General features: G+C 43.9%; 2 protein-coding genes across 7 annotated transcripts in view; one reads left to right on the top strand and one right to left on the bottom strand.

Moving 5' to 3' along the window:
• Window positions 1-27,938, top strand: part of LOC119176224 (protein-L-histidine N-pros-methyltransferase) — a 240,209-nt gene that overhangs the window by 21,332 nt on the left and 190,939 nt on the right. For 3 of the 6 annotated variants that reach the window (XM_075877269.1, XM_075877265.1, XM_075877266.1), the window contains exons 2-3: window positions 3,372-3,461; window positions 21,207-21,296. The gene's annotated coding sequence lies outside the window, so the exon portion shown is untranslated. The remainder of the gene's footprint in view (window positions 1-3,371; window positions 3,462-21,206; window positions 21,297-27,938) is intronic. The other 3 variants (XM_075877270.1, XM_075877267.1, XM_075877268.1) reach the window with 1 other exon arrangement.
• Window positions 844-20,147, bottom strand: LOC142775060 (uncharacterized). The gene is made up of 2 exons (XM_075876377.1): window positions 19,466-20,147; window positions 844-1,929 (listed from the first exon to the last, which is right to left on the bottom strand). The coding sequence occupies exons 1-2, from the start codon at window positions 19,796-19,798 to the stop codon at window positions 844-846; spliced, it is 1,419 nt and encodes a 472-aa protein (XP_075732492.1). The 5' UTR covers window positions 19,799-20,147.

Here is a 27,938-nt window from a genome sequence, read left to right as displayed (position 1 = left end):
GGAGGTCTAAAATACTTTCGTCCGAAGCAGTATTAAAATGAGGAATCTACATACTTGGGTAGCCGAGGGAGTACACAACATGTTGGTTTTAAATATTACTAGTTCGTGGTCCGATATACCTGGTACAACTTCAATTGTGTTGTTAAACTTGCAAATAGACTCAGAAACAAAAATAAGGTCCAGAATCGAACTCGTGCCTGCAGTGACACGCGTAGGAGTCTTTACAAGTTGCGTCATGCTACAGGAAAACGCTATATCAAGTAGCAATTCGGAGTGCTGGCAGGTTGTTGTAACGCAAAAGGGATCCCAGTTTATTTTTGGCAGATTTAAATCACTTCCTACAAGAATGTGGGTATAACGTTTGCTTTGTTCGAGCAAAAAATCTTGCAAAGCTTCGAGTACCGCTGTATCGGAATTGGGCGGCCTGTAGACAGCGCCAATGAGCATGCTCAAATTTTTATGCCGAATAACTATCCAAGTCATTTCGACGCACGTCCCGTGCGACAAAACCTTAAAATCCATGCCCTTTTTCAGCACTATCGCTACACCGCCCCCCTTTGCATTTCGGTCGTGACGAACGATTTCACGAGAGCTAGGAATTACTGCCGAGTCGGGAATGTCATTTGGAAGCCATGTTTCAGTAAGGATTGTGACGTCGGGATCAGAAGCAATGAGGACGCTTTTTAGATCGACCGATTTGTTGACGACACTTCGAGCATTTATGTTTATTACAGAAAATGTTGACGGGACCGCATGAGAAAGTGGAGCCGGTAGCGTTCGTTGATGCTCCAGATTGCTGCTTTGTTGCTGTCACTGCACAGCTACCGGGACCCTTGAGTTCAGTTAGTCATCCCACCGATAAAGCTTGCCGTTAACTTTGATCTTGTCAAAGATCAAAGCAACTTTTGCTCCACTACTCCGTTCTTCTCGTGGGCTCGCCCATAGCTTTTTTCGTATTTGTTGAACTCGAGGCGAAAAATCCTCCGAAATGCTGAACTCTGTGCCTTTTAGATTACCGCAGTTCTTTAGAATCCTAGTTTTGTCTCTTCCGTCAACTAGCTTCAGATTGACTGGCCGGCACGTGTTTGCCACTGGCTTGCCAATCCTGTGAATGCGCTCGATGGCGACATTTGGCACCTGAATTATGTCTTCCAAGATGCCCTTTGCCACTTGTTCACCAAGAGGCTGATCAGCATCGTTCTCTTCTGTCACGCCAAAAATAAGCATGTTATTTCGTCGACTGCAGTTTTCAAGGTCGTCAATTTTTTTTGTCAGCCCGTCTACTTGTTTTTGTAGGTCATCTACGTTGGTTGTGTTAGAAGCGACAGTTTGAGAAAGGTCGTCCAGTTTTTTTTTTTTTTCGATACTGGTCAGCGTATCAACCGTTTTACTTAATTGTTGGTTGACTGCACTCGAACTGTCTTTCAGCTCGCGAATATCATTGATACTCGTTTTCAGAATTGCTTCTGTTGTGGGGCCTGGATTAGGCTCAACATCACCACACGACGACAATAAGTCAACCAGGCATTCATAAACGGCACAGTACGCAAGAAGCAATGACCGTGGGCACAGCAGAAGCACAAGGCAAACATTGTCGTCTCGATAACATGAAAGATTGCGATCGTCTCTCACCTGTACGAAAAACAGGAACGGATTCCTGAGCAACATATTCGCAGAGCTTCCGCCGTGCCCACTGGTGAAGATGGCCCGGTCCAAGCGATTTATACTCTCTTCCATCGCTGACGTAATCGACGTCGTGCTGAGCTGCGCAGCTGGTTGGGGTAGCCAAGAGCGCATGCCCAGGAGTTCGTCGTTGAAGCAGCATTTTGAAGAATCCATGTTCCAGCTGCCACGGTGCCAATCTTCGTTGTCCGGGAGAACGCTGCACTCCGCCTGCCCGTGACTGGTGGATGAAGCGAAGACCACGGCCTGTACGAAAAACAGGAACGGATTCCTGAGCAACATATTCGCAGAGCTTCCGCCGTGCCCACTATAATTAGAAATTTGCAAATTAGTTGCTATACTTAGAAATTCACCAGAACTCACACTTTGTGATTTTTCATTAAATACTCTTATTTCTTTCAGAGATGTCTACAGCTAAGAAGTGCCCAGCACATCTGGATTTTTTTTTTCAAAATAAGGTGGAGAAAATCGGCCCTCTGAAAGTTAGGGAAAATATGCCCCGCCGCAGTGGTCTAGTGGCTAAGGTACTCGGCTGCTGACCCGCAGGGCGCGGGTTCGAATCCCGGCTGCGGCGGCTGCATTTCCGATGGAGGCGGAAATGTTGTAGGCCCGTGTGCTCAGATTTGGGTGCACGTTAAAGAACCCCAGGTGGTCTAAATTTCCGGAGCCCTCCACTACGGCGTCTCTCATAATCATATAGTGGTTTTGGGACGTTAAACCCCACATATCAAATCATCAATCAAATCAAAGTTAGGGAAAATATCTATGGCAGGTTTACTTATTGGCAGATAAACGTTTTTTGCTTATATGGCCTCCTATGGTTGTCCTTGGTCATCTGTGCAACAGCAGCAGTACCCAAAAATCCACTTTTTAAGGTCCTTTCAACAAGGTGCTGCATCACGCACTTCGTTTTGCTGGTGAATCATTACGTCCTCTGAACCATGCCATTTGCTCTAAAAAGACCAGGACTGGCTCAAAATTTGTCTACACCCGTCTTGCTGACAATGCCATGTCTGCGCATCAGTGCATGTGCATAGTAGCAGACGCAGCACATTGACGTAAGCGTTGTTTGAACCTCGCTTACGTTCATCTGCTGTGTTCACACAACATGCGTGTGTCTCTATACAATCTCACAAACTGACTACACATATGGTTCAAGACCTCTCAAACTTGTACAACACTACAATACAGTCATGCAATGCAGGCTTATAGCGCTGGGAAGACTATTTCCTAATGTGTGTAATTTGTAAAATGAAAAATAGCCTTTATGAAACACGTCGGTAAATTCATGCTTCCAAGTATCTCAGGAAGCTGTCTGAGGTATATGCAGTTTTCAGATATGCTTTATATCACCGAATCTTGCCTTGAATCATTACTACACGCAGTTATTTTTTGATAACCTTAGAGTGAGACATGCTGTAGAACTTTGTTGAATGTAACCACAAAATACCAGTACTGAGAATACTAAGAATACAAGTAGGAAACCAATCTTGTCAGGAGCCCTTGTTCGAAGAAAAGTTCGGTTTACGAGATTTTTTGTTTACTGAGAGTCAACATTTATGTGACCCCGAATGCACAGTGAATTTCAGAAAACCTAAATTTGTTTTAAAATATCATTTTAAACTGGCACACTTATGTGTACAAGTAAGCTAAAGCAGTATTTTTCTTTTCTTTCTCATCTCTTCAAGGTATCCTACGAGGCGGCGCGGGGACCCTGCTAGAGTGCGTAATCCCCTTCCTCACGTACTTTTTCTTCAGTGCCCCCATCTGCATCGGAGGTATGTTGATTAGTATGGTTCTTTTCTACCGCAACCAATAATAATCCAGTTCAATAGTTTCACATATACTAAATTTGGTATTACGTGACGTGAATGGCCCTGCCGCGGTGATCTAGTGGCTAAAGTACTGGGGCTGCTGACCCGCAGGTCGTGGGATCGAATCTTAGCTACGGCGGCTGCATTTTCGATGGAGACGAAAATGCTGTAGGTCCGTGTGCTCAGATTTGGGTGCTGGTGAAGGAAGCCCAAGTGGTCTAAATTTCCGAAGCCCTGCACAAAAGCGCCTCTCATAATCATATGGTGTATTGTGGAAGTTAAACCTAACATATCACTCAAAATTCAACGTGACGTGAATGGATTATCAAGGTATATGACACTTCACAGCATGATAATCATGACATGCATGTCACGTAAAACATGAATACATGCTACGCTGTTACGTTCTCAGCCGTTTCGCTAGCTTAACATATACCAACTTTTGTGTTACGTGACGTGAATGGACGACGAACACAAATGCCATGCGCAACCAGTATAATCCCGACATGGATGTCATGTACGGGATAATTTATGGCCGCATCGAAACGTTGTGCTAATTTAAAGTGGCATATCAGCCTTTTTCATTCTTGCCTCGCATATCGTCGATTTTCAGTGTACGTGGCATCTCCCAATTTCTTTAAGATTGGAAGAGAAAGAGAGAGAGAGAAACGTTTGTAGGCTCGACATATATTTATTTATTCATTTTGATTCATCACCGTAGCTCACTTTCAGCGGAGTGGAGCGGGCGCAGTCCGTTTTATGTACCGTGGAGCTATCGCGGCGCCTGAAACAGCGAGAGTGGAGAATCCGGTAAACCAGCGCCCTTGAGCGAAACCGTTGTTCGCGAACTGGGCTAGGCCAATGCCACCTAGAAAAGTATTCTTCTACGTGGCATTGGTACGGGAGGCTGTGAATTCATTGCCACCATCGTCTCCCATTGAAAGATAAAGCGTTTGCAGCGATGCTCTTTATTGTGCCTTTTGGGTCAAAAAGGCGCTGGTTTAAGTAATGCAATGCGCTCTAGAGCATTTAGCGATTCACCTGTGAGCCATTTTTTCCATGAAAAAAGTCAAATATTGTGCGCTATTGAATGTGTGGTCGATCTATAAGAGCAGAATTTGATGGATCAACAAAGTGACGAAATTAATAAGGTAAATTTTGTTCATTCTTTATTTACCCACACACGCATGCACACACACACTATCTAGAGGATGCAGAGAAACTGTTCTTCACTCATTTGTAAAGTTTGTGCAGTTTTATTTGTTCTCTTTCGAACATCTGTCTTCACAGACACGTTCGGTACTTATTCAGGAGAGGGTGTGCTGATGCCAAAAGTATGACATTCAGCACAATATCTGTGCGATGAATACTACAAGAGAAAACAAAATCTTTCGGTTTACAAACATCTCTTGCGACCGACACAAGAAGCGGCGTTTCTCTTTTGCTCTGACCCCTCTCGTTGTGGTACGTGGTTGATTTGATTGATATGTGGGGTTTAACGTCCATAAATTACCGTATGAATATGAAAGACGCCGTAGTGGAAGGCTCCGGAAATTTCGATCACCTGGAGTTCTTTAACGTGCACCCAAATCTGAGCACACGGGCCTACAGCATTTCAGCCTCCATCGGAAATGCAGCCGCCACAATCGGTATTCGATCCCGCCACCTGCGGGTCAGCAGCCGAGTACCTTAGCCACTAGAACACCGCGGCGGGGAGAATCTAGTCGGTTATCCTTAATGACCAGTGGTTATGTTGCCTACGTGTCACGTGCCCGACGCATGTCCACTTCTTGATTTACACTATGATATCCTTAACACTGCTTTCTTCGCTCACACACTCTGCTCTCTTATTGTCTCTTGAGATTACACCTATCATTTTCCTTTCTATCGCTCGCTGCGTCGTCGATTCAGGCTGAATCCCTTTTGTAATCTTTCAGTTTTCCGCTCCGTTGGTAAGTACTGGCAAGATTCAGGCTTTACATGCATTTCTCTTGAGGAGGGTTAAGGGTAGATTAAGGTGCAATAATCTTTTCTTTTTCACTGTAATGTAGTAGTTATGCTTATACAAGCAGGACTATAGAACCCTTCCACAGATTTCAGTAGTGGTGCTCGCGCTTTCATTGTTTGTCTTAGCTGTATCCATGTTTATAATAAATAGAAGTGTCGCCGTTGCGGTACCGCAGACATCTGTGTCGGAGGACATTGTCGACAGTGATTCACCTAGTGATTAGCGATGGACACAAAGTTTTGGCCACAGCTGGATAGGACATGTGAGTGCCCTCGGGGTTCATCACGTCTCGCACACACTGCGAAGTGCTACTGATATAATCGCGGCTAGCAATAAGCCGTGCAGATAACCGCTTTGGAATTAAATCAGGGCCGGCGTGCTTTGCTTGCCACCCAATAATTTCTGATCGATTCCAAACAGCAGATGCCGTTATTTCTGCATTGCGCCCATCTGTTTCACTAATCACTCACTGGGCATTCTCGATTGCTTATTGCGCATGGGGCTTGGAACGTATAGATGCTCTCTAATGCATTTTAGAAACGGGCACCGTGGCAACGAGGACATACGAGTAGAATATAAGTAATACAGACCACACAGCGCGTCTCACAACCAACTTTATTAAAAATAACGCACGCTATTTTAAATCATTACCAAGCACCACGTGCTCTTACATCACGATAGCCAAAGGCACGTGCTCCAGAAATAATACAAAACATTATAACAATGATCGCATGTGCACTCGTTTGCTCTATATTCAATCGATTCAGGTGAGAAGTTTTATTGTCATGTACTGCTATTTGAGGCATTCTTTCACATTGATTCACTTTCTGTGTTGATATAGTAAGCCTCAGCAATCTCTCTAGTAGCGTGATCATTATGCTTGAATTACAGAGGGTGTCGCGATAGTTATGCTTGCTTCCATGTTGTGAATTGTCGAGAAACGTGTGGATTTCGGTGTTGCCTTTCAATGAGCGCTTGTATTCATTCAGGCAATGACCCTCCTCTCTCCTCCCTTCTTTTGAATGCGCAGTATTTGTTCGCGAATTTCGGCGAATTTAGCCGTATCTATCTATCTATCTATCTATCTATCTATCTATCTATCTATCTATCTATCTATCTATCTATCTATCTATGTCTATCTATCTATCCGCCTACAGCTTTTGGCTCTCCCGGCTATTTCGATAATGGGATCATACCAAATTGATATGGCACAACACCGCTGCATGACGAGTATAGGTGACTAGTCGTAACATGAAAATCATGTCATATATGTGCAGAATGCCAAGCTATTGCTCATAGGGTGGTAGTTTCGTTCACACAAAATATTGCAAAACTGGTATGGTATGACATGACTGCATGTCAAACATGAGTGACAGGCTCTAACGTGGAAATTATGACATGCATGTGATTCAAGTCATGACTACACGCCATGCTCATGATGCTCTCGCGGCCGTTTCGCTAGCTTCAAATATACCAAATTTGGTTTTACGTGACGCGAACTGACGACGAAAGTAAATGACTCGTCCAAACAGGATAATCTTGACATGCGTGTAATGTGAAACATGACAACATGCTACGGCCATACGTCTGCTGACTCGCAGATGGCGGGATCGAATCCCGGCGGCGGTGGCTGCATTTTCGATAGATGCGAAAATGCTGTAGGCAGGTTTGCTCAGATTTGGGTGCACGTTAAAGAACCCCAGACGGTCGAAATTTACGGAGCCCTCCACTACGGCGTCTCTCATTATCATATAGTTGCTTTGGGACATTAAACCCCGTATATCATCATACTACGCTCATGGTGCGCTCACGGCCGTTTCGCTAGCTTCACATATACCAAATTTGGCGTTACGTGATGTCATTGTATGATGAAGGTATACGACTGGTGAAAAAATGATAATCATAACATGTATGTCATGCAAGAACATGAATACATACCACGCTCATGATTCACTCCCAAACGTTTCGCAAACATTACATATGCCGTATTTGGGTATTACGTGCGGTGAATGGATGACGAAGGTAAATGACTCGTCCGAACATCGCAATCTGGATATGTGTATCATGGAAAACATCACTACATGCAATGGTCATAGCATGCTCGTGGCCGTTTCGCATGTTCCATCATCATCATCAGCAGCAGCAGCAGCAGCAGCAGCCTGACTACGTCCACTGCAGGACAAAAGCCTCTCCCATGTTCTGCCAATCATCTGGGTTCTGTGCTTGCTGCTGCCAATTTACACCCGCAAACGTCTTAATCTCATCTGCCCACATAATCTTCTTTCTCCCTCTAACCCGCGTGCATTCTCTAGGAATTCAGTTAGTTACCCTTAATGACCAGTGGTTGTCCTCTCTACGTGCAAGATGCCCGGCCTATGTACATTTCCTCTTGATTTCAACTATGATATTCTTAGCCCCGGTTTGTTCCCTAATCCACTCTGATTTCTTCTTGTCTCTTAAGGTTACACCTACCATTTTCCTTTCCATTGCTCGCTGCGTCGTCCTCAATTTAAGCTGAACCTTCTTTGTAAGTCTCAAGGTTCGTGCTCCGTAGCTAAGTACCGGCGAGTTGCACCTGTTATACACCTTTCTCTTGGGGGATAGTGGCAATCTAGCTGTCATGATTTGAGAGTGCTAGCCAAGTGTTTTCCACCCCATTTTTATTCTTCCAGTTACTTCAGTCTCGTGGTTCCGCTCCGTGGTTATTACCTGTCCTATGTAGACATATTCTTTTACAACGTCAAGTGCACCTTTACCTATATCGAAGCGCTGTTCTCTTCCGAGGTTGTTGTACAATACTTTCGTTTTCTGCAGATTAATTTTAACACCTACTTATCTGTTCTCCTTGTCTAACTCCGTAATAATCAGTTGCAATTCGTCCGCTGAGCTACTGAGCAACGAAATGTCGTCAGCAAAGCGTACGTTACTAAGGTACTCTCTATTAACTCGTTTCGCTAACTGTTCCCATTCTAGGCCTCTGAAAACGTTCTGTAAGCACGTGGTATAGAGCATTGTGAAGATTGTATCCCACTGCCTTACGCCCTTTTTTATTATTGTTCTGTTGCTTTTTTTTATAAAGCACTATGGTAACAGTTGCACCCCTGTAGATTCCATCCAGGATGTTTATATATGCTTCGTCGACGCCTTGATTCTGCAGTGTCTGCATGACTGCTGATAAGTCTACTGAATCAAACGCCTTTTCGTAATCTATGAAGGCTGTGTATCGTGGCTGGCTATATTCTGAGCATTTATCTATTACCTGGTTGAAAGTATGAATGCGGTCGATTGTTGAGTAACCAGTTCGAAATTCCGCTTGTTCTTTTGGTTGATGGAATGCTAATGTTGTCTTAATTCTGTTAGCAGTTACCTTTGTGAATAGCTTGTAAACTACGGAGAGCAAGCTTATCAGCCTGTAATTCTTCAAGTCCTTGTCGTCTCCTTTCTTATGTATTAGGATGATGTTAGCATTCTTCAAAGATTATGGTTCTCTTCCCGTCAGAAGACACCTCGTAACCAGGGTCGCTAGTTTTTCTAACACGATCTGCCCTCCATCTTTCAGCAGATCGGATGTTACCTGGTCATCACCAGCAGCTTTGCCTCTTCGCATGCTCTTCAAGGCTTTTCTGACTTCTTCTATCATTACTGGTGGGGTGTCATCTGGGTTACTGCTATAGCTCTTATATTAAGGTCGTGGTTGTGCTTGCTACTGTACAGGTCAATATAAAACTCCTCCGCTGATTTTACTATCCTATCCATATTGGTAGTTACTTTGCCTTCCTGTTTCCTTGGTGCATACATCAGGTTTTTTCATATCCCAAGTTTCCTATTCACTGCTTTGACGCTTCCTCCGTTCTTCGGAGCTTGTTTATTTCTCTCCATGTTATACCTCCTTACGTCGGACACCTTACGCTTATAATCAACTTCTAAAGCTCTGTCAACTCTATTTTGTCTGTTGCACTTGAGGCTTTGATGCTTTGACGCTATTTAATGAGATTCTTCGTTTCTGGGACAGCTTGCCACCGTCCTGTCTAACTACAGTACCTCCAACTTCCACTGCACACTCCGCAATGGTACTCGTCAGATTATCATTCAATGCGTTGATGCTAAGGCTGTTTTCCTCGAAAAGAGCCGAGCACCTGTTCTGAAGTGAGACTCTGAAATCCTGTACTTTCCTACTCAGTGCTAGCTCATTGATTGGCCTCTTGCGTTTCAGTTTTTGTCGTTCCTTCTTCAAGTCTAGGGTAATTCTGGACCGTACCATTCTATGGTTACTGCATGGTACCTTGCCGAGCACTTCCACATCCTGCACGATGCCTGGCTGTGCACTCAGTATAAAGCATCTTTCGTTGTTATTTTCGCCATTAGTGCTCCTCTATGTCCACTTACGATTCCCTCGCTTTCAGTAGAAGGTATTTAAAATCCGTAAATTATTGCGTTCTGCGAACTCTACCAGTAGCTCCCCTCTGGCATTTCTAGTGCCGATGCTATAATATCCTACTGCCTGGTCTCCAACCTGTTTCTTCCCTAATTCTGCATTGAAGTCTCCCATCGGTATAGTATACTGTGTTTTTATCTTTGTCATTGCCGATTCCACTTCTTCATAGATGTTTTCAAATGACGCGCCATCATGATGGACGTAGGCGCATAGGCCTGTACCACATTCATCGTGTATTTCTTATTGAGTTTAAATACGATACCTACCACCCTTTCATTAATGCTATAGTATTCCTGTATGTTGTCAGCTATGTTTCTGTGTGTAAGGAACGCTACTCCCAGTTTTCTTCTGTCAGCCCAGCCCCGACAGCAAAAGACGTGCCCGTCCTTTAGCACCGAATAGGCCTCATATGTCCTCCTAATCTCACTGAGCCTTATTACATCGCATTTAATGCACTCTAGCTCCTCAAATAGTACAGCTAGACTTGCCTCACTAGATAAGGTTCTAGCGTTAAACGTTGCCAAGTTCAGGTTCCAATGGCGGCCTGTCCGGATCCAGAGATTCTTAGCACCCTCTGCTGCGTTGCACATCTGATCACTGCCATGGTCAGTTGCTTCGCAGGTGCTGGGTACTGAGGGCCTTGAGTTAATTGACGTATGCAAGTGGGAGGTAGAGGTTAGGTACTGAACCTCGGTGGCATCCTTCTCTGGTGAGGATGTGGGTTACCGGCGGTGGTCACCGGTGAAGCCGCACTCCAGGCTTCCTTATGCAGTTCCATCACCACGCGGACTTTTTTAATCCGGTTGGGAGTTGCGTGGCCCCGGGATTCCAGCCACGGACCTCGTGCATGCGAGGCTGATGTTCTAACCACTACGCCATCTCTGCACATACTCTAGGCACTAATAATTTTTCCAGACCTTTCTTACTTGTACCTGTCATCTTCAGTACTAGTCGGCTGGTTTTCACAGGGTCGAAGTCATTTCATATAATAATTATAGAATAAGGCTGTCTAAAGAAAAAATAAAATCTCTTATGGTGCTTCGTGAAACAGTTCACAATGCTGAAACAGCCCAAGACCCAGGACAATAAACTTCTATTTTTCACAATGCTATTGACTCCTATTTGATGGAATGTGAAAATGATTTGGCGGCATTTTTTCAAGTTTTTATTTATTTATTTTGTTTATTGCATACTTCCAGCCACCTCTTGGTGGCGAAGGCAGGAGTGATACAAACTTTCATACTTGCAGCCACATATAACACTAAACTTCACGGTGCAGAAATGAAATCACCACATAACAGGTTTGCGTGGAACATGAATACTCGGGTTACAGGAGCAACACAAGAGCGGTATCGAAACTACAATCCAAATTTTTGTTCCTAACACGAAGTGTAAAAAGATCATTAGAAGAATTGAAATCTGCACATCCGACCAGACAGCTTTTACTACAAACAGGCAGTGGCAGCTGATAAGAATGCGTCGGGCGCTGCGATGCTGGTGACGTCATGAGGTAGTTCATTCCAGTCGGAAATTGTTCGTGGAAAGAATGAATATTGCCGAGAATTCGTTTTTGTAAGCGGCACCACTATGGTGTTATCATGCTTGTTCCGAGTTTTTTGCGATGTATTGTACTGCATGTAAGTGTTAAAGGCGAGTCCTGAGTGTCCGTTGACTATGTTATAAAGGAATTTTAAGCGATGTAGCTTTATACGGGACTCCAATGTGGGAAGAGCGGATCTATTACGGAGTTCAGTGACTGAACAGTGTCTACTGTACGCGTGGTAAATAAACCGAAGGGATCTATTTTGGACTCGTTCTAGTAAGTATATTTCTGTTTGTGTGTGAGGATCCCATACAACGTCAGCATATTCCAACAATGGGCGTACCAATGTAGTGTAAGCGACTAGTTTGTTTTGCTGGTGCAGTGCCTCATGCGATGCTTTATGAACCACAATCGCCGCAGTGCTGCTGATGTTATACCTTCGATATGAGTTTTCCAGCTCAAATTAGAAGTGATTGTCAGACCAAGGTATTTGTACTGGTTAACGGTTGATATAGCAGTGTTGTTTAACATGTAAGTGAATTCCGAGGGATTTTTTTTACGTGTTATGGTCATCTTGACGCCCTTTGCTATGTTGAGGCTCATTTTCCAGGAGTTACACCATGCTGTAATAACCGATAAGTATTCATTTAGGGTGGAGTGATCTGTTCTTGATTGAATGGGCAGGTACGCAACGCAGTCATCCGCGAAAAAACGACACTGCACAGTAGATTCGAATGACATGTCGTTTAGATAAACTAAAAATAAAAGTGGTCCTAGGACAGAGCCCTGCGGTACCCCAGAATGCACGGGAGCGGAAGAAAAATTTTTATCTGCTATCCGAACATGTTGGTGTCGGTGGGATAGATAACAATCAAACCATCGAAGAATTCTTTCATTGGTTAGGATTCGGCGAATTTTAAACATCAAATGGGAATGGGAAACTCGGTCGAAAGCTTTTTCGAAGTCTAAAAAAATCGCATCAATTTGTCCACCTTTGTCAAGTGTTTTTAGAAAGTCATCGGTAGTGTGAATTAACTGTGTGGTGGTTGAAAAGCCTTGCCGGAAACCGTGTTGATTTGGGGAAAAAAAATGGTTACTCTCCAGAAATGTACTTAAGTGTTTGAAAAGGAAATGTTCCATAACCTTGCCGGCTGTACATAACAACGAAATGGGGCGGTAGTTTTTCACGTCATATTTATCACCTGATTTATGAATGGGTACCAATTTACCCTTCTTCCAATCTACTGGAACTTCGCCTTGTAACAGGGTTTCCCTAAATATTAAGCCTAAGTATTTGAAACACCACTCGGCGTACCGATAAAGAAAAGCATTAGGTATTTCATCCGGCCCAGCCGATTTTTTTGTGTCAAGATGAAGTAGAGCTGACAAGATGCCTTCATCTGTTATAATCAAGTCTGGCAGTTCGAGATTGTTTGCGTGGAAATCAGGAGGGGTGTCACCCGTTCGCATAAAAACAGAAGAGAAGTAGTCGTTAAATGCTGTCGCTATGCAGCTGGCATCAGTCACGTCCGCGTCCTTGGTTTTAATTTTTGTCACTTTCACTTTTTTGTCGGAGAGGTGCATCCAAAATTTTCTTGGATTGGTTGTGAGAAAGTTGTGCATTTTTACGTTGAAGAAATGAAATTTGGAGCTTTTAATCTTGTTGCGCAGTTCGGCACGGAGGCTCGTCAGAGCAGCACTACGTGGTTGTGTTTTTGAACATGACAGGCGTTTTATCTTGCGTTTTAGATGGAGTATTTCGCGCGTAATCCAAGGACTACGGCCGTGTATTTTTTTCACTTTCTCCGGAACGATTGATTGATATGTGGGGTTTAACGTCCCAAAACCACTATATGATTATGAGAGACGCCGTAGTGGAGGACTCCAGAAATTTAGACCACCTGGGGTTCTTTAACGTGCACCCAAATCTGAGCACACGGGCCTACAACATTTCCGCCTCCATCGGAAATGCAGCCGCCGCAGCCGGGATTCGAACCCGTGCCCTGCGGGTCAGCAGCCGAGTACCTTAGCCACTAGACCACCGCGGCGGGGCGACTTTCTCCGGAACGAACGAACTTATACATTTGTGAACGATTGTCTTAAAGTGCGACCATAGCTGGTTAACGTCACAGCGATTATGAAGATGTTTGTTAGTAATTTTGTCATACTCCTCCTCTAGGAGGTCTAAAATACTTTCGTCCGAAGCAGTATTAAAATGAGGAATCTACATACTTGGGTAGCCGAGGGAGTACACAACATGTTGGTTTTAAATATTACTAGTTCGTGGTCCGATATACCTGGTACAACTTCAATTGTGTTGTTAAACTTGCAAATAGACTCAGAAACAAAAATAAGGTCCAGAATCGAACTCGTGCCTGCAGTGACACGCGTAGGAGTCTTTACAAGTTGCGTCATGCTACAGGAAAACGCTATATCAAGTAGCAATTCGGAGTGCTGGCAGGTTGTTGTAACGCAAAAGGGATCCCAGTTTATTTTTGGCAGATTTAAATCACTTCCTACAAGAATGTGGGTATAACGTTTGCTTTGTTCGAGCAAAAAATCTTGCAAAGCTTCGAGTACCGCTGTATCGGAATTGGGCGGCCTGTAGACAGCGCCAATGAGCATGCTCAAATTTTTATGCCGAAGAACTATCCAAGTCATTTCGACGCACGTCCCGTGCGACAAAACCTTAAAATCCATGCCCTTTTTCAGCACTATCGCTACACCGCCTCCCTTTGCATTTCGGTCGTGACGAACGATTTCACGAGAGCTAGGAATTACTGCCGAGTCGAGAATGTCATTTGGAAGCCATGTTTCAGTATTTATTTATTCATTTATTCATGATACCTTACAGGGCCCGATAGGGCATTGAGTAAGGGGAGCAAGTACGAAACAAAAAATATCAGAGATAAATGCATTATTAAATACAGGGAAACAAAATTGAAAAAAAAAGAAAAAAAGGGTACAGTGTAGGTACACATTTTTACACATGGCAAAAAACAGCAATTAATTGAAAAAAAAGAAAAAAAGGGTACAGTGTAGTTACACATTTTTACACATGGCAAAAAACAGCAATTAACAAAAGACAAAAAAAAAGGTGACGACATGATACTATTTCAAGAAATGCTTACGCAATTGGTCAAGAAATGCTTGATGGTTACTGATAGATGCAATATTGTCGGGAAGATCATTCCATAGAACAATGGCTCGGGGAAATGCTGATGAATTGAAAGTGTTAGTTCGTCCACTGATGCGTTTAATGCTATATTGATTATGCAAGCGGCGTGATATGCGTGAAGGCGCTTCCAGTGGTAAGGGAGATGGCCTGATGCTATAGCGATATTTATGGAATAAAGATAAAAGAGAAATGGAACGTCGTACATTTAATGGCACAAGCGGTATGTCATGTTTGATCTGCGTTATGCTGGAATGTGGGCTGTAGTTGGAAGTAATGAAACGAGCGGCTCTGTTTTGTACAGACTCAAGCTTGTTAGTCAGGTAGATTTGATGAGGAGACCACACTGGTGAAGCATATTCTAATTGCGGACGAACGATGGTTTCATAGGTGAGTTGTCTTAGACTGCTTGGCGAGTTCCACAAGTTCCGGCGCAGGTATCCAAGTGACCTGGATGCCTTGGCAGTAATGGTGTTAATATGCATGTCCCATGAAAGATTGTGCTTGAGATGGACGCCTAAATATTTATACGATGATGCCTGGGCTACTAATGTGCTATCTATGAGGTATGAAAAATCGGAATTGATGCGCTTGCGGCTGAAAGTGATAACCTTGCATTTAGTAGAGTTAAGATTCATCTGCCATTTGTCACACCACTTTGCAATTAATATGAGATCATTTTGAAGTACGAGGTGATCTTCGATGGATTTAATTGAGCGGTAAATGATGCAGTCGTCAGCGAAAAGACGCAGGTTAGAAGATATGCCTGTGGGTAAATCGTTAATGTATATTAGGAACAGTAAAGGACCAAGGACACTGCCCTGGGGCACACCTGATGTTACGTCACAGAGAGATGAGGTAAAACTGTTAGCTGAAGTAAACTGCTGACGGAAAGAAAGAAAGTTACGAAGCCATGATAATGTTAAAGAATCCAGACAGAGAGCTGATAATTTCGAGAATAAACGCGAGTGTGCCACACAGTCAAATGCTTTAGCAAAATCTAAAAAAATACAATCCGTTTGAAGATTAGCGTCCATGTTAGAGTGCAAGTCAGTTGTGAATTCTAGCAGCTGCGTGTCACATGACAGTCCTTTTCTGAAACCGTGTTGCTGAGGAAAAAAGAAGGAATTATGTTCAAGATGAGCGTAAATATGGGAGGCGATAATGTGTTCAAGTAACTTACAGCAAATGCATGTTAGTGATATGGGTCGGTAGTTATGCGGGGAATTTTTATTACCGCTTTTCAAAATTGGGATGACCTTGGCGATCTTCCAGTCCGTGGGTAATAAGCCTGATGATAATGATTGCTGAAAATATAGCAAAGAATTTTACTTGATATTAGGACTGTGTTTTTTAATATTTTAGAGTTAATGTTGTCAACTCCAGCACTGGTTGAGATCTTGAGATTTCCTATGAGATTAGCGATACCTTCAGCGGAGACATCAATCGCACTCATGTACTGATAATCATGGTCAGGAACAATGGGTATGTTGGAATGATCTTCCCTCGTAAATACAGAAGCAAAATATCTGTTAAAGACATGCGGGCATTCGCTATCATCAAGTGGCTGCTGTTTATCGTCACACAGTGAAATGTGATTACTAATGCTATTAGGAGACACAACACGCCAAAACTTTTTAGGATTAGATTTCAAGAGAGAAGGAAGATCCTGGGAAAAATATTTCTTTTTTGAAGTTCGAACGGCGCAACAGTAGCTTTTTAAGCATTCGCGATATTTTTTCCAAGCCGATGATGTAGGTGCAAGCTTAGCTTTTCTGTAAAGACGCTTCTTTTTATTACGATGACGATTCAGATGTTTGTTAAACCAGGGATTAGTTTTATCATTGGAAATGGACACCACGGGAACGTATCGGTGCACTAAATTTGTTAGCACGTTCTTAAAAAGCACCCAGTTCTGCTCAACGGTCCTATCAAAAAACGAAGGTAAAAATGTCCGAACGAAAATTATGTTAAGTGCAATATTCATATCCTTATAATTAGCTCGATTGTAATCGCGGATTTGAGTGATCGTGCTACCTTGAAATGCAAGAGGAATGGTAAGTTGTAATTGGATAAGCCTGTGATCACTAAAACCGTCAAGGTATAAGACATCACCAATTGACTCAGGAGCATTGCAGAAAACGAGATCTAGAATATTAGTACCGCGAGTTGGCTGATTAATTGCTTGGAAAAAATTGAAGTCTAAGGTGAGGTTTATGAGCTCTGTTGCATTTTGGCAAGAAGATGACAATTGAGACCAATCTATTTGCGGAAAGTTAAAGTCACCAACCAGGTAAGTAATGTCGGCTGGGTATTTACCGATAGCCGAAGTAATGGAACTTCGAAGTTCGTCAATGAAGGAACTATTGGAATCCGGCGGACGGTAGCAGACGCCAACCAGTACCTTTGCCGTTGATGTAGTACAGGCGGCCCACACTATTTCAAGGCAGGAGTCGGTATTCACCAGAAACGGCGCTAATCCTTTTTTGATAGCTATAAGAACACCACCGCCTTTTTTAGCTTTGCGGTCATGTCTATAAAGGCTATACTTATTTGGGTTGGCAAAAATTTCACTGTCCATTACATTCGGATGCAGCCAGGTTTCCGTAAGTGCAACAATATCGCTATCAGCATCTTCCAAGAAGGAACACAAATCATCACGTTTAGGAAGAAGGCTTCGAATATTAGTAAGAAATAAAGATAGTGTTTGAGAACTGCTGCGACTAGGTCTAGGTATTGCTCGAGTTTTTTTATCCCTGCCTAGCTATCTAGCAGCTGCTATAACAGTGTCTGTCGCACTATCATACACATACGTTTGTTGATCAATCAGTAGTTTATCAAAGACCAGCTTGCCTCTCTTATCCTGCATCTTGGCAAATTCAAGTAACTTTCGCCTTGCCAACCTGGTCGCAACAGAAAAGTCTTCTCTAATTGAATAAGTCGAGCCTTTGAGCTTATGCGCAGATGCAAGAATTCGCTGCTTGTCCTTGAAGAATGCAAGTTTCGCAACGATAGGTCTGCGCTTATTCAAGGCAAATTTCCCTAGTCGATGAACACGCTCAAAATGGCTCTCAGTGATAGTAACACCCAGCTTTTGGGAGCAGAAGGTAATAATTTTCTGCTCAGAATCATCCCATTTTTCTTTTTCATCATCCTCAAGCCCAAAGAAAAGCAAGTTCGACCGCCGAGACCTGTTCTCAGCATCGTCACATCTTTCTGTAACCTTATTTAGTTTCGCAGCCAGGTCACACAAGGAAGGATCAAGGCCACTGAGCTTAGGTATGCTAAGTGACTCTATTGTGTTTTCCAGTGACGTAACACGGCCAGACAGTTGCGTAATTGCCATATCTGTAGCACGTTGCTTTTCCTTTATGCCCTTCAGCTCATTAAGTATTTCCGTTTGACCGGTCTCAAGCCTACGCATGGTATCCAATACTAATGAAAGCACACCCTCCTGTGTTGTTTGCACAGGGGGCGGACCAGGATTTGTCTCTACATCGCCGGCCATTAAGAGCAGCAAGGACATAGCAGCGGAACAACATCGCGACACTGAGCAGATAAAGCGCTTCATCATAGCACAGTACTTTGGTGGGCACGACACCGCGAACAAACAGTAGTCACTACTCCTTGGACCGGCAGCACTGCCTAGGTAACTAACCTGCACAATCAGGACGGGTAAATGACGCATGTCTGATGCGGTGTAGTGCCCAAATCCGCCGGTGGTACGGTAGCTTTTATATCCTGGACCAGCTGTGACGTGGATCGTTGACGGAAAACTGCCGAGTCGGGAATGTCATTTGGAAGCCATGTTTCAGTAAGGATTGTGACATCGGGATCAGAAGCAATGAGGACGCTTTCTAGATCGACCTATTTGTTGACGACACTTCGAGCATTTATGTTTATTACAGAAAATGTTGACGGGACCGCATGAGAAAGTGGAGCCGGTAGCGTTCGTTGATGCTCCAGATTGCTGCTTTGTTGCTGTCACTGCACAGCTACCGGGACCCTTGAGTTCAGTTAGTCATCCCACTGATAAAGCTTGCCGTTAACTTTGATCTTGTCAAAGATCAAAGCAACTTTTGCTCCACTACTCCGTTCTTCTCGTGCGCTCGCCCATAGCTTTTTTCGTATTTGTTGAACTCGAGGCGAAAAATCCTCCGAAATGCTGAACTCTGTGCCTTATAGATTACCGCAGTTCTTTAGAATCCTAGTTTTGTCTCTTCCGTCAACTAGCTTCAGAATGACTGGCCGGCACGTGTTTGCCACTGGCTTGCCAATCCTGTGAATGCGCTCGATGGCGACATTTGGCACCTGAATTATGTCTTCCAAGATGCCCTTTGCCACTTGTTCACCAAGAGGCTGATCAGCATCGTTCTCTTCTGTCACGCCAAAAATAAGCATGTTATTTCGTCGACTGCAGTTTTCAAGGTCGTCAATTTTTTTTTGTCAGCCCGTCTACTTGTTTTTGTAGGTCATCTACGTTGGTTGTGTTAGAAGCGACAGTTTGAGAAAGGTCGTCCAGTTTTTTTTTTTTTTCGATACTGGTCAGCGTATCAACCGTTTTACTTAATTGTTGGTTGACTGCACTCGAACTGTCTTTCAGCTCGCGAATATCATTGATACTCGTTTTCAGAATTGCTTCTGTTGTGGGGCCTGGATTAGGCTCAACATCACCACACGACGACAATAAGTCAACCAGGCATTCATAAACGGCACAGTACGCAAGAAGCAATGACCGTGGGCACAGCAGAAGCACAAGGCAAACATTGTCGTCTCGATAACATGAAAGATTGCGATCGTCTCTCACCTGTACGAAAAACAGGAACGGATTCCTGAGCAACATATTCGCAGAGCTTCCGCCGTGCCCACTGGTGAAGATGGCCCGGTCCAAGCGATTTATACTCTCTTCCATCGCTGACGTAATCGACGTCGTGCTGAGCTGCGCAGCTGGTTGGGGTAGCCAAGAGCGCATGCCCAGGAGTTCGTCGTTGAAGCAGCATTTTGAAGAATCCATGTTCCAGCTGCCACGGTGCCAATCTTCGTTGTCCGGGAGAACGCTGCACTCCGCCTGCCCGTGACTGGTGGATGAAGCGAAGACCACGGCCTGTACGAAAAACAGGAACGGATTCCTGAGCAACATATTCGCAGAGCTTCCGCCGTGCCCACTATAATTAGAAATTTGCAAATTAGTTGCTATACTTAGAAATTCACCAGAACTCACACTTTGTGATTTTTCATTAAATACTCTTATTTCTTTCAGAGATGTCTACAGCTAAGAAGTGCCCAGCACATCTGGATTTTTTTTTTTCAAAATAAGGTGGAGAAAATCGGCCCTCTGAAAGTTAGGGAAAATATGCCCCGCCGCAGTGGTCTAGTGGCTAAGGTACTCGGCTGCTGACCCGCAGGGCGCGGGTTCGAATCCCGGCTGCGGCGGCTGCATTTCCGATGGAGGCGGAAATGTTGTAGGCCCGTGTGCTCAGATTTGGGTGCACGTTAAAGAACCCCAGGTGGTCTAAATTTCCGGAGCCCTCCACTACGGCGTCTCTCATAATCATATAGTGGTTTTGGGACGTTAAACCCCACATATCAAATCATCAATCAAATCAAAGTTAGGGAAAATATCTATGGCAGGTTTACTTATTGGCAGATAAACGTTTTTTGCTTATATGGCCTCCTATGGTTGTCCTTGGTCATCTGTGCAACAGCAGCAGTACCCAAAAATCCACTTTTTAAGGTCCTTTCAACAAGGTGCTGCATCACGCACTTCGTTTTGCTGGTGAATCATTACGTCCTCTGAACCATGCCATTTGCTCTAAAAAGACCAGGACTGGCTCAAAATTTGTCTACACCCGTCTTGCTGACAATGCCATGTCTGCGCATCAGTGCATGTGCATAGTAGCAGACGCAGCACATTGACGTAAGCGTTGTTTGAACCTCGCTTACGTTCATCTGCTGTGTTCACACAACATGCGTGTGTCTCTATACAATCTCACAAACTGACTACACATATGGTTCAAGACCTCTCAAACTTGTACAACACTACAATACAGTCATGCAATGCAGGCTTATAGCGCTGGGAAGACTATTTCCTAATGTGTGTAATTTGTAAAATGAAAAATAGCCTTTATGAAACACGTCGGTAAATTCATGCTTCCAAGTATCTCAGGAAGCTGTCTGAGGTATATGCAGTTTTCAGATATGCTTTATATCAGCGAATCTTGCGTTGAATCAATAATACACGGAGTTATTTTATGATAACCTTAGAGCGGGACATGCTGCAGAATTTCGTTTAATGTAACCACAAAATACCAGTACTGAGTATACTAAAAATACAGGTAGGAAATCAATCTTGTCAGAAGCCCATGTTCCAAGCAGAAGTTCGGTTTACGAGATTTTTCGTTCACTGAGAGTCAACATTTATATGACCCCGAATGCACAGTGAATTTCAGAAAACTTAAATTTGTTTTAAAATATGATTTTAAAATGGCACACTTATGTGTACAAGTAAGCTAAAGCAGTATTTTTCTTTTCTTTGTCATCTCTTCAAGTTATCCTCCGAGGCGGCGCGGGGACCCTCCTAGAGTGCGTATTCCCCTTCCTCACCTACTGTTTCTTCGTTACCCCCATCTGCATCTGAGGTATGTTTATTAGTATGGTTCTTTTCTACAGCAACCAATAATAATCAAGTTCAATAGTTTCACATATACTAAATTTGGTATTACGCGACGTGAATGGCCCCGCCGCGGTGATCTAGTGGGTAAAGTATTGGGGCTGCTGACCCGCAGTTCGTGGGATCGAATCCTGGCTGCGGCGGCTGCATTTTCGGTGGAGGCGAAAATGATGTAGGTCCGTGTGCTCAGATTTGGATGCTGGTGAAGGAAGCCCAAGTGGTCTGAATTTCCGAAGCCCTGCACAACAGCGCCTCTCATAATCATATGGTGTTTTGTGGAAGTGAAACCCCACATATCACTCAAAAATCAACGTGACGTGAATGGATTATGAAAGTATATGACACTTCACAGCATGATAATTATGACATGCATGTCACGTAAAACATGAATACATGCTACGTTCATATTGCGTTCTCAGCCGTTTCGCTAGCTTAACATATACCAACTTTGGTGTTACGTGACGTGAATGGACGACAAACACCAATGCCATGCGTAACCAGTAGAATCCCGACATGAATGTCATGTACGGGATAATTTATGGCCGCATCGAAACGTTGTGCTGATTATAAAGTGGCATATCAGCCTTTTTCATTCTTGCTTCGCATATCGTCGATTTCCAGTGTACGTGGCATCTCCCAATTTCTTTAAGATTGGAAGAGAAAGAAAGAGAGAAACGTTTGTAGGCTCGACATGTATTTATTCATTTTGACTCATCACCGTAGCTCACTTTGAGTGGAGTGGAGCGGGCGCAGTCCATCTTATGTACCGTGGAGCTATCGTGGCATCTAAAACAGCGAGAGTGGAGAATCCGATAAACCAGCGCCCTTGAGCGAAACCGTTGTTCGCGAACTGGGCTAGGCCAATGCCACCTAGAAAAATATTCTTCTAGGTGGCATTGGTACGGAAGGCTGTGAATTCATTGCCACCATCGTCTCCCATTAAAGGCTAAAGCGTTCGCAGCAAGTTTTGCATGCTCTTTATTCTCCCTTTTGGGTCAAAAAGGCGCTAATTTAAGTAATGTAATGCGCTTTAGAGCATTTAGCGATTCACCTGTGAGCCATTTCTTCCATGAAAAAAGTGAAATATTGTGCGCTATTGAACGTGTGGTCGATCTATAAGAGCAGAATTTGATGGATCAACAAAGGGACGAAATTAATAAGGTAAATTTTGTTCATTGTTTATTTACCCACACACGCACGCTGTCACAGAACGAGCGCTCAAAAAGGGCACGCCGCCAAATTGTCGCGACGAAACGCCGGAGTGACGCCGCGAGGTCAACGATAAAAAAAAAAGAAAACAAACATCCATAGACTCCCCGGGCGCGCAACTCTCTCCCTCGGAAGCGTGAATTCGCCGACGAACCTCCTCTCATCGGTGCCCGAGCAAGCACTGGAACTTTCTAGATGGAAAGGGGCGTGGTGATGCCCGGTTGCGTCATCCGTCGCGGACGACCTTCGAACCGTCTCGCCCTCTCCCCAACCTTCGCTGCGTATCGCGCCGACGAAAGGATGAGAACTTTCTGGAATCTCGCGCGGAAGGTATTTAATCGAGCAGCCGAGGTGAGAGATTAGGAGAAGACGGAAGTTAGCGCCAGAGCGCGTAAGGATTCAGCTGTGTAGTCGGCGAGGTTTTGTCCGTAGAGACAAAGCAGGAGAAGAAGATGATTTCCACCTGAGGGGTGACCACTCGAGCTACAGGCAAGAGCGTGTGTCTACCGCTATCGAGCGAAGACGCGTGGCCACAGCTGCGTGTGTGAAGCCGACGTGCTTCCGGCGAGAAAGTTTGAAGCTTGAAGAGTAGCCAATTGAAGACGCGAGGTTTCCTGGAAGAGAAACTTCGGGGGCAGCGGAACGACAACAACGCTGAACTTTGAGTGATTCTTGGAAGAGTGTCATCCAGACTTTTGTTCCAAGAACTTTGGACTGAATAGGTTTCCTGTCTCTTTATTCTTTAAGTGTCTTGGTTGTTCAATGCATGCGACTGCATTGTATTGCGTATTGTTGTCGGTGTCCGTTTTTTCGAGTGTGGCTGATTGTACTGTGTAGTACGTTGTTTTATTGGTGACGTATTGTATGCAATTATTGTGGAGTGTGCATTCTTGTGTATTGTTTTGATCTGCCATTATTGAGAAAATAATTTTGTTTTGTTTATCAACTCTCGGCTCTGACTTGTACTTTGGGCCACAGCCGGCGTCCGCTGGCGTGCCAAAAAGGACCACTTCCGAATTGTCCACGCTTTCGTGGTGTGGTTCGGGGGGCCGATACTTCGGCCCTTGGAATTAGCCCGGCAATCGCCTCCCTAATTTACAAGACCTGTGGCACACGCACACACACACTATCTAGAGGATGCAGAGAAACTGTTCTTCACTCATTTCTAAAGTTTGTGCAGTTTTATTTCTTCTCTTTCGAACATCTGTTGTCAAAGACACGTTCGGTGCTTTTTCAGGAGAGTGTGTGCTGATGCCAAAATTATGACATTCAGCACAATATCTGTGCGATGAATACTGCAAGAGAAAACAAAATCTTTCGGTTTACAAAAACCTCTTGCGACCGACACAAGGAGCGGCGTTTTCTCTTTTGCTCTGACCCTTCTCGCAGTGGTACGTGGTTGATTTGATTGATATGTGGGGTTTAACGTCCATAAATTACCATATGGTTATGAGAGACGCCGTAGTGGAAGGCTCCGGAAATTTCGATCACCTGGAGTTCTTTAACGTGCACCCAAATCTGAGCACACGGGCCTACAGCATTTCAGCCTCCATTGGAAATGCAGCCGCCACAGTCGGTATTCGATCCCGCGACCTGCGGGTCAGCAGCCGAGTACCTTAGTCACTAGACCACCGCGGCGGCGAGAATCTAATCAGTTATCCTTAATGACCAGTGGTTATGTTGCCTACGTGTCACGTGCCCGACGCATGTCCCACTTTTTGATTTCAACTATGATATCCTTAACACTGCTTTTTGCTCACACACTCTGCTCTCTTATTCTCTCTTAAGGTTACACCTATCATTTTTCCTTTCCATCGCTCGCTGCGTCGTCGATTCAGGCTGACTCCTTTTTGTAATCTTTCAGTTTTCTGCTGCGTTGGTAAGTACTGGCAAGATTCAGGCTTTATATACATTTCTCTTGAGGAGGGTTAAGGGTAGATTAGGGTGCAATAATCTTTTGTCTTTCACTGTAATGTAGTAGTTATGTTTATACAAGCAGCACTATAGAACCCTTCCACAGATTTCAGTAGTGGCGCTCGCGCTTTCATTGCTTGTCTCAGATGTAACCATGTCTATAATAAATCGAAGTGTCACCGTAGCGGTGCCGCAGACATCTGTGTCGGAGGAAATCGTCGACAGTTATTCACCTAGTGATTAGCGATTGACACAAAGTTTTAGCTACAGCTCGATAAGACATGTGAGTGCCCTCGGGGTTCAACACGTCTCGCACACACTGTGAAGTGCTACTGATATAATCGCGGCTAGCAATAAGCCGTGCAGATAACCGCTTTGGAAATAAATCAGGGCCGACGTGCTTTACTCGCCACCCAATAATTTTTGATCGATGCCATACAGCATATGCCGTTATTTCTGCAATGCGCCCATCTGTTCCACTAATCACTCACTAGGCATATTCAATTGCTTATTGCGCATGGGGCTTCGAACGTATAGATGCTCGCTAATGCATTTTAGAAATGGGAACCGTGGCAACGAGGACATACGAGTAGAATGTAAGTAATACAGACCACACAGCGCATCTCACAACCGCCTTTATTAAAATAATGCGCGCTATTTTAAGTAATTACCAAGCACCACGTGCTCATACATCATAATAGCCAAAGCCACCTTTTCCATCAAAGAATACAAAAGATTATAACGATGATTGCATGTGCACTCGTTTGCTGTATACTCAATCGATTCAGGTCAGAAGTTTTATTGTCATGTAGCGCTATTTGAGGCATACTTTCACATCAATTCACTTTCTGTGTTCATATAGCAAGCCTCAGCAATCTCTCTAGTAGCGTGATCATTAAGCTTGAATTACAGAGGGTGTCGCAAAAGTTATGCTTGCATCCATGTTGTGAATTGTCGAGATACGTGTGGATACGGTGTTGCCTTTCCATGAGTGCTTGTATTCATTCAGGCAATGACCCTCCTCCCTCCTCCCTTCTTTTGAATGCGAAGCATTTCTTCGCGAACTTCGGCGACTTTAGCCGTATCTATGTATCTATCTATCTATCTATCTATCTATCTATCTATCCGCCTACAACTTTAGATTCTCCCGGCTATTTCGATAATGGATCATACCAAATTGATATGGCACAACATGGCGTCATGACGAGTATAAGTGACTAGTGGTAACATGAAAATCATGTCGTATATGTGTAGAATGCCATGCTCTTGCTGATGGGAAGGTAGTTTCGTTCACACGAAATATTCCAGAACTGGTATGGTATGACATGACTGCATATCAAACATGAGTAACAGGCTGTAACGTGGAAATCATGACATGCATGTGATTCAAGTCATGACTACACGCCATGCTCATGATGCTCTCGCGGCCGTTTCGCTAGCTTCAAATATACCAAATTTGGCGTTACGTGATGTAAATGTATGATGAAGGTATACGACTGGTGCAAAAATGATAATCATTACACGCGTGTCATGCAAGATCATGACTACATACCACGCTCATGATTCACTCCCAAACGTTTCGCAAACATTACATATGCCGTAATTTGGTATTACGTGACGTGAATGGATGACGAAGGTATATGACTCGTCCAAACATCGCAATCTTGATATGTGTATCATGGAAAACATCACTACATGCAATGGTCATAGCATGCTCGTGGCCGTTTCGCAAGTTCTATTATCATCATCATTATCAGCAGCAGCAGCAGCAGCCTGACTACGTCCACTGCAGGACAAAAGCCTCTCCCATGTTCTGCCAGTCAACTGGGTTCTTTGCTTGCTGCTGCCAATTTATACCCGCAAACTTCTTAATCTCATTTGCCCCCATAATCTTCTCTCTCCCTCTAACCCGCGTGCCTTCTCTAGGAATCCAGTTAGTTACCCTTAATGACCAGCGGTTGTCCTTTCTACGTGCAAGATGCCACGCCTATGTACATTTCCTCTTGATTTCAACTATGATATTCTTAGCCCCGGTTTGTTCCCTAATCTACTCTGATTTCTTCTTGTCTCTTAAGGTTACACCTACCATTTTCCTTTACATTGCTCGCTGCGTCGTCCTCAATTTAGGCTGAACCTCCTTTGTAAGTCCCAAGGTTTGTGCTCTGTAGCTAAGTACCGGCAAGGTGCAGCTGTTATACACCTTTCTCTTGGGGGATAGTGGCAATCTAGCTGTCATGATCTGAGAGTGCTAGCCAAATGTGCTCCACCCCATTTTTATTCTTCCAGTTACTTCAGTTTCGTGGTTCCGCTCCGCGATTATTACCTGTCCTAAGTAGACATAGTCGTTTACAACTTTAAGTGCACTTTTAACCTATATCGAAGCACTGTTCTCTTCCGAGGTTGTTGTACAATACTTTCGTTTCCTGCGGGTTAATTTTAGGACCTACTTTTCTGTTCTCCTTGTCTAACTCCGTAATAATTAGTTGCAGTTCGTCCGCTGAGTTACTCAGCAATGCAATGACATCGGCAAAGCGTACGTTACTAAGGTACTCTCTATTAACTCGTATCGCTAACTGTTCCCATTCTAGGCCTCTGAAAACGTTCTGTAAGCACGTGGTAAATAGCATTGTGAAGATTGTATCCCACTGCCTTACGCCCTTTTTGATTATTAATCTGTTGCTTTTTTATAAAGCACTGTGGTAGCAGTTGCACCCCTGTAGATTTCATCCAGCATGTTTATATACGCTTCGTCTACGCCTTGATTCTGCAGTGTCTGCATGACTGCTGATAAGTCTACTGAATCAAACGCCTTTTCGTAATCTATGAAGGCTATGTATCGTGGCTGGCTATATTCTGAGCATTTATCTTTTACATGGTTGAAAGTATGAATGCGGTCGATTGTTGAGTAACCTGTTCAAAATCCCGCTTGTTCTTTTGGTAATAGAATGCTAATGTTGTCTTAATTCTGTTAGCAATTACCTTTGTGAATAGCTTGTAAACTACGGAGAGCAAGCTGATCAGCCTGTAATTGTTCAAGTCCTTGCCGTCTTCTTTCCTATGTATTAGGATGATGTTAGCATTCTTCCAAGATTATGGTTCTCTTCCCGCTAGAAGACACCTCGTAACCAGGGTCTCTAGTTTTTCTAACACAATCTGCCCTCCATCTTTCAGCAGATCGAATGTTACCTGGTCATCACCAGCAGCTTTGCCTCTTTGCAAGCTCTTCAATGCTTTTCTGACTTCTTTTATCATTACTGGTGGGGTGTCATCTGGGTTACTGCTAGCTAGGTCGTGGTTGTGCTTGCTACTGTACAAATCTCTATAAAACTCCTCCGCTAATTTTACTATCCTATCCATTTTGGTAGTTACTTTGCCTTCGTGTTTCCTTAGAGCATACATCAGGTTTTTGCCTATCCCAAGTTTTCTCTTCTCTGCTTTGACGCTTCCTCCGTTCTTCAGAGCTTGTTTAATTCTCTCCATGTTATAC

This window comes from Rhipicephalus microplus, chromosome X (genome assembly GCF_043290135.1).
Source record: "Rhipicephalus microplus isolate Deutch F79 chromosome X, USDA_Rmic, whole genome shotgun sequence".
In the NCBI taxonomy this organism is placed as follows: domain Eukaryota; kingdom Metazoa; phylum Arthropoda; class Arachnida; order Ixodida; family Ixodidae; genus Rhipicephalus; species Rhipicephalus microplus.
Note: the sequence above shows the minus strand (reverse complement) of the source record. Positions and strands in the feature narration are given on the sequence as shown.

Coding starts and splice junctions, on each gene's coding strand:
- LOC142775060 (XM_075876377.1), bottom strand. CDS start 19,798: ATGTTGCTCAGGAATCCGTTCCTGTTTTTCGTACAGGCCGTGGTCTTC. Junction 1,930..19,465: donor CGTTCCTGTTTTTCGTACAG/GTGAGAGACGAT, acceptor TTTTTCGTACAG/GCCGTGGTCTTCGCTTCATC.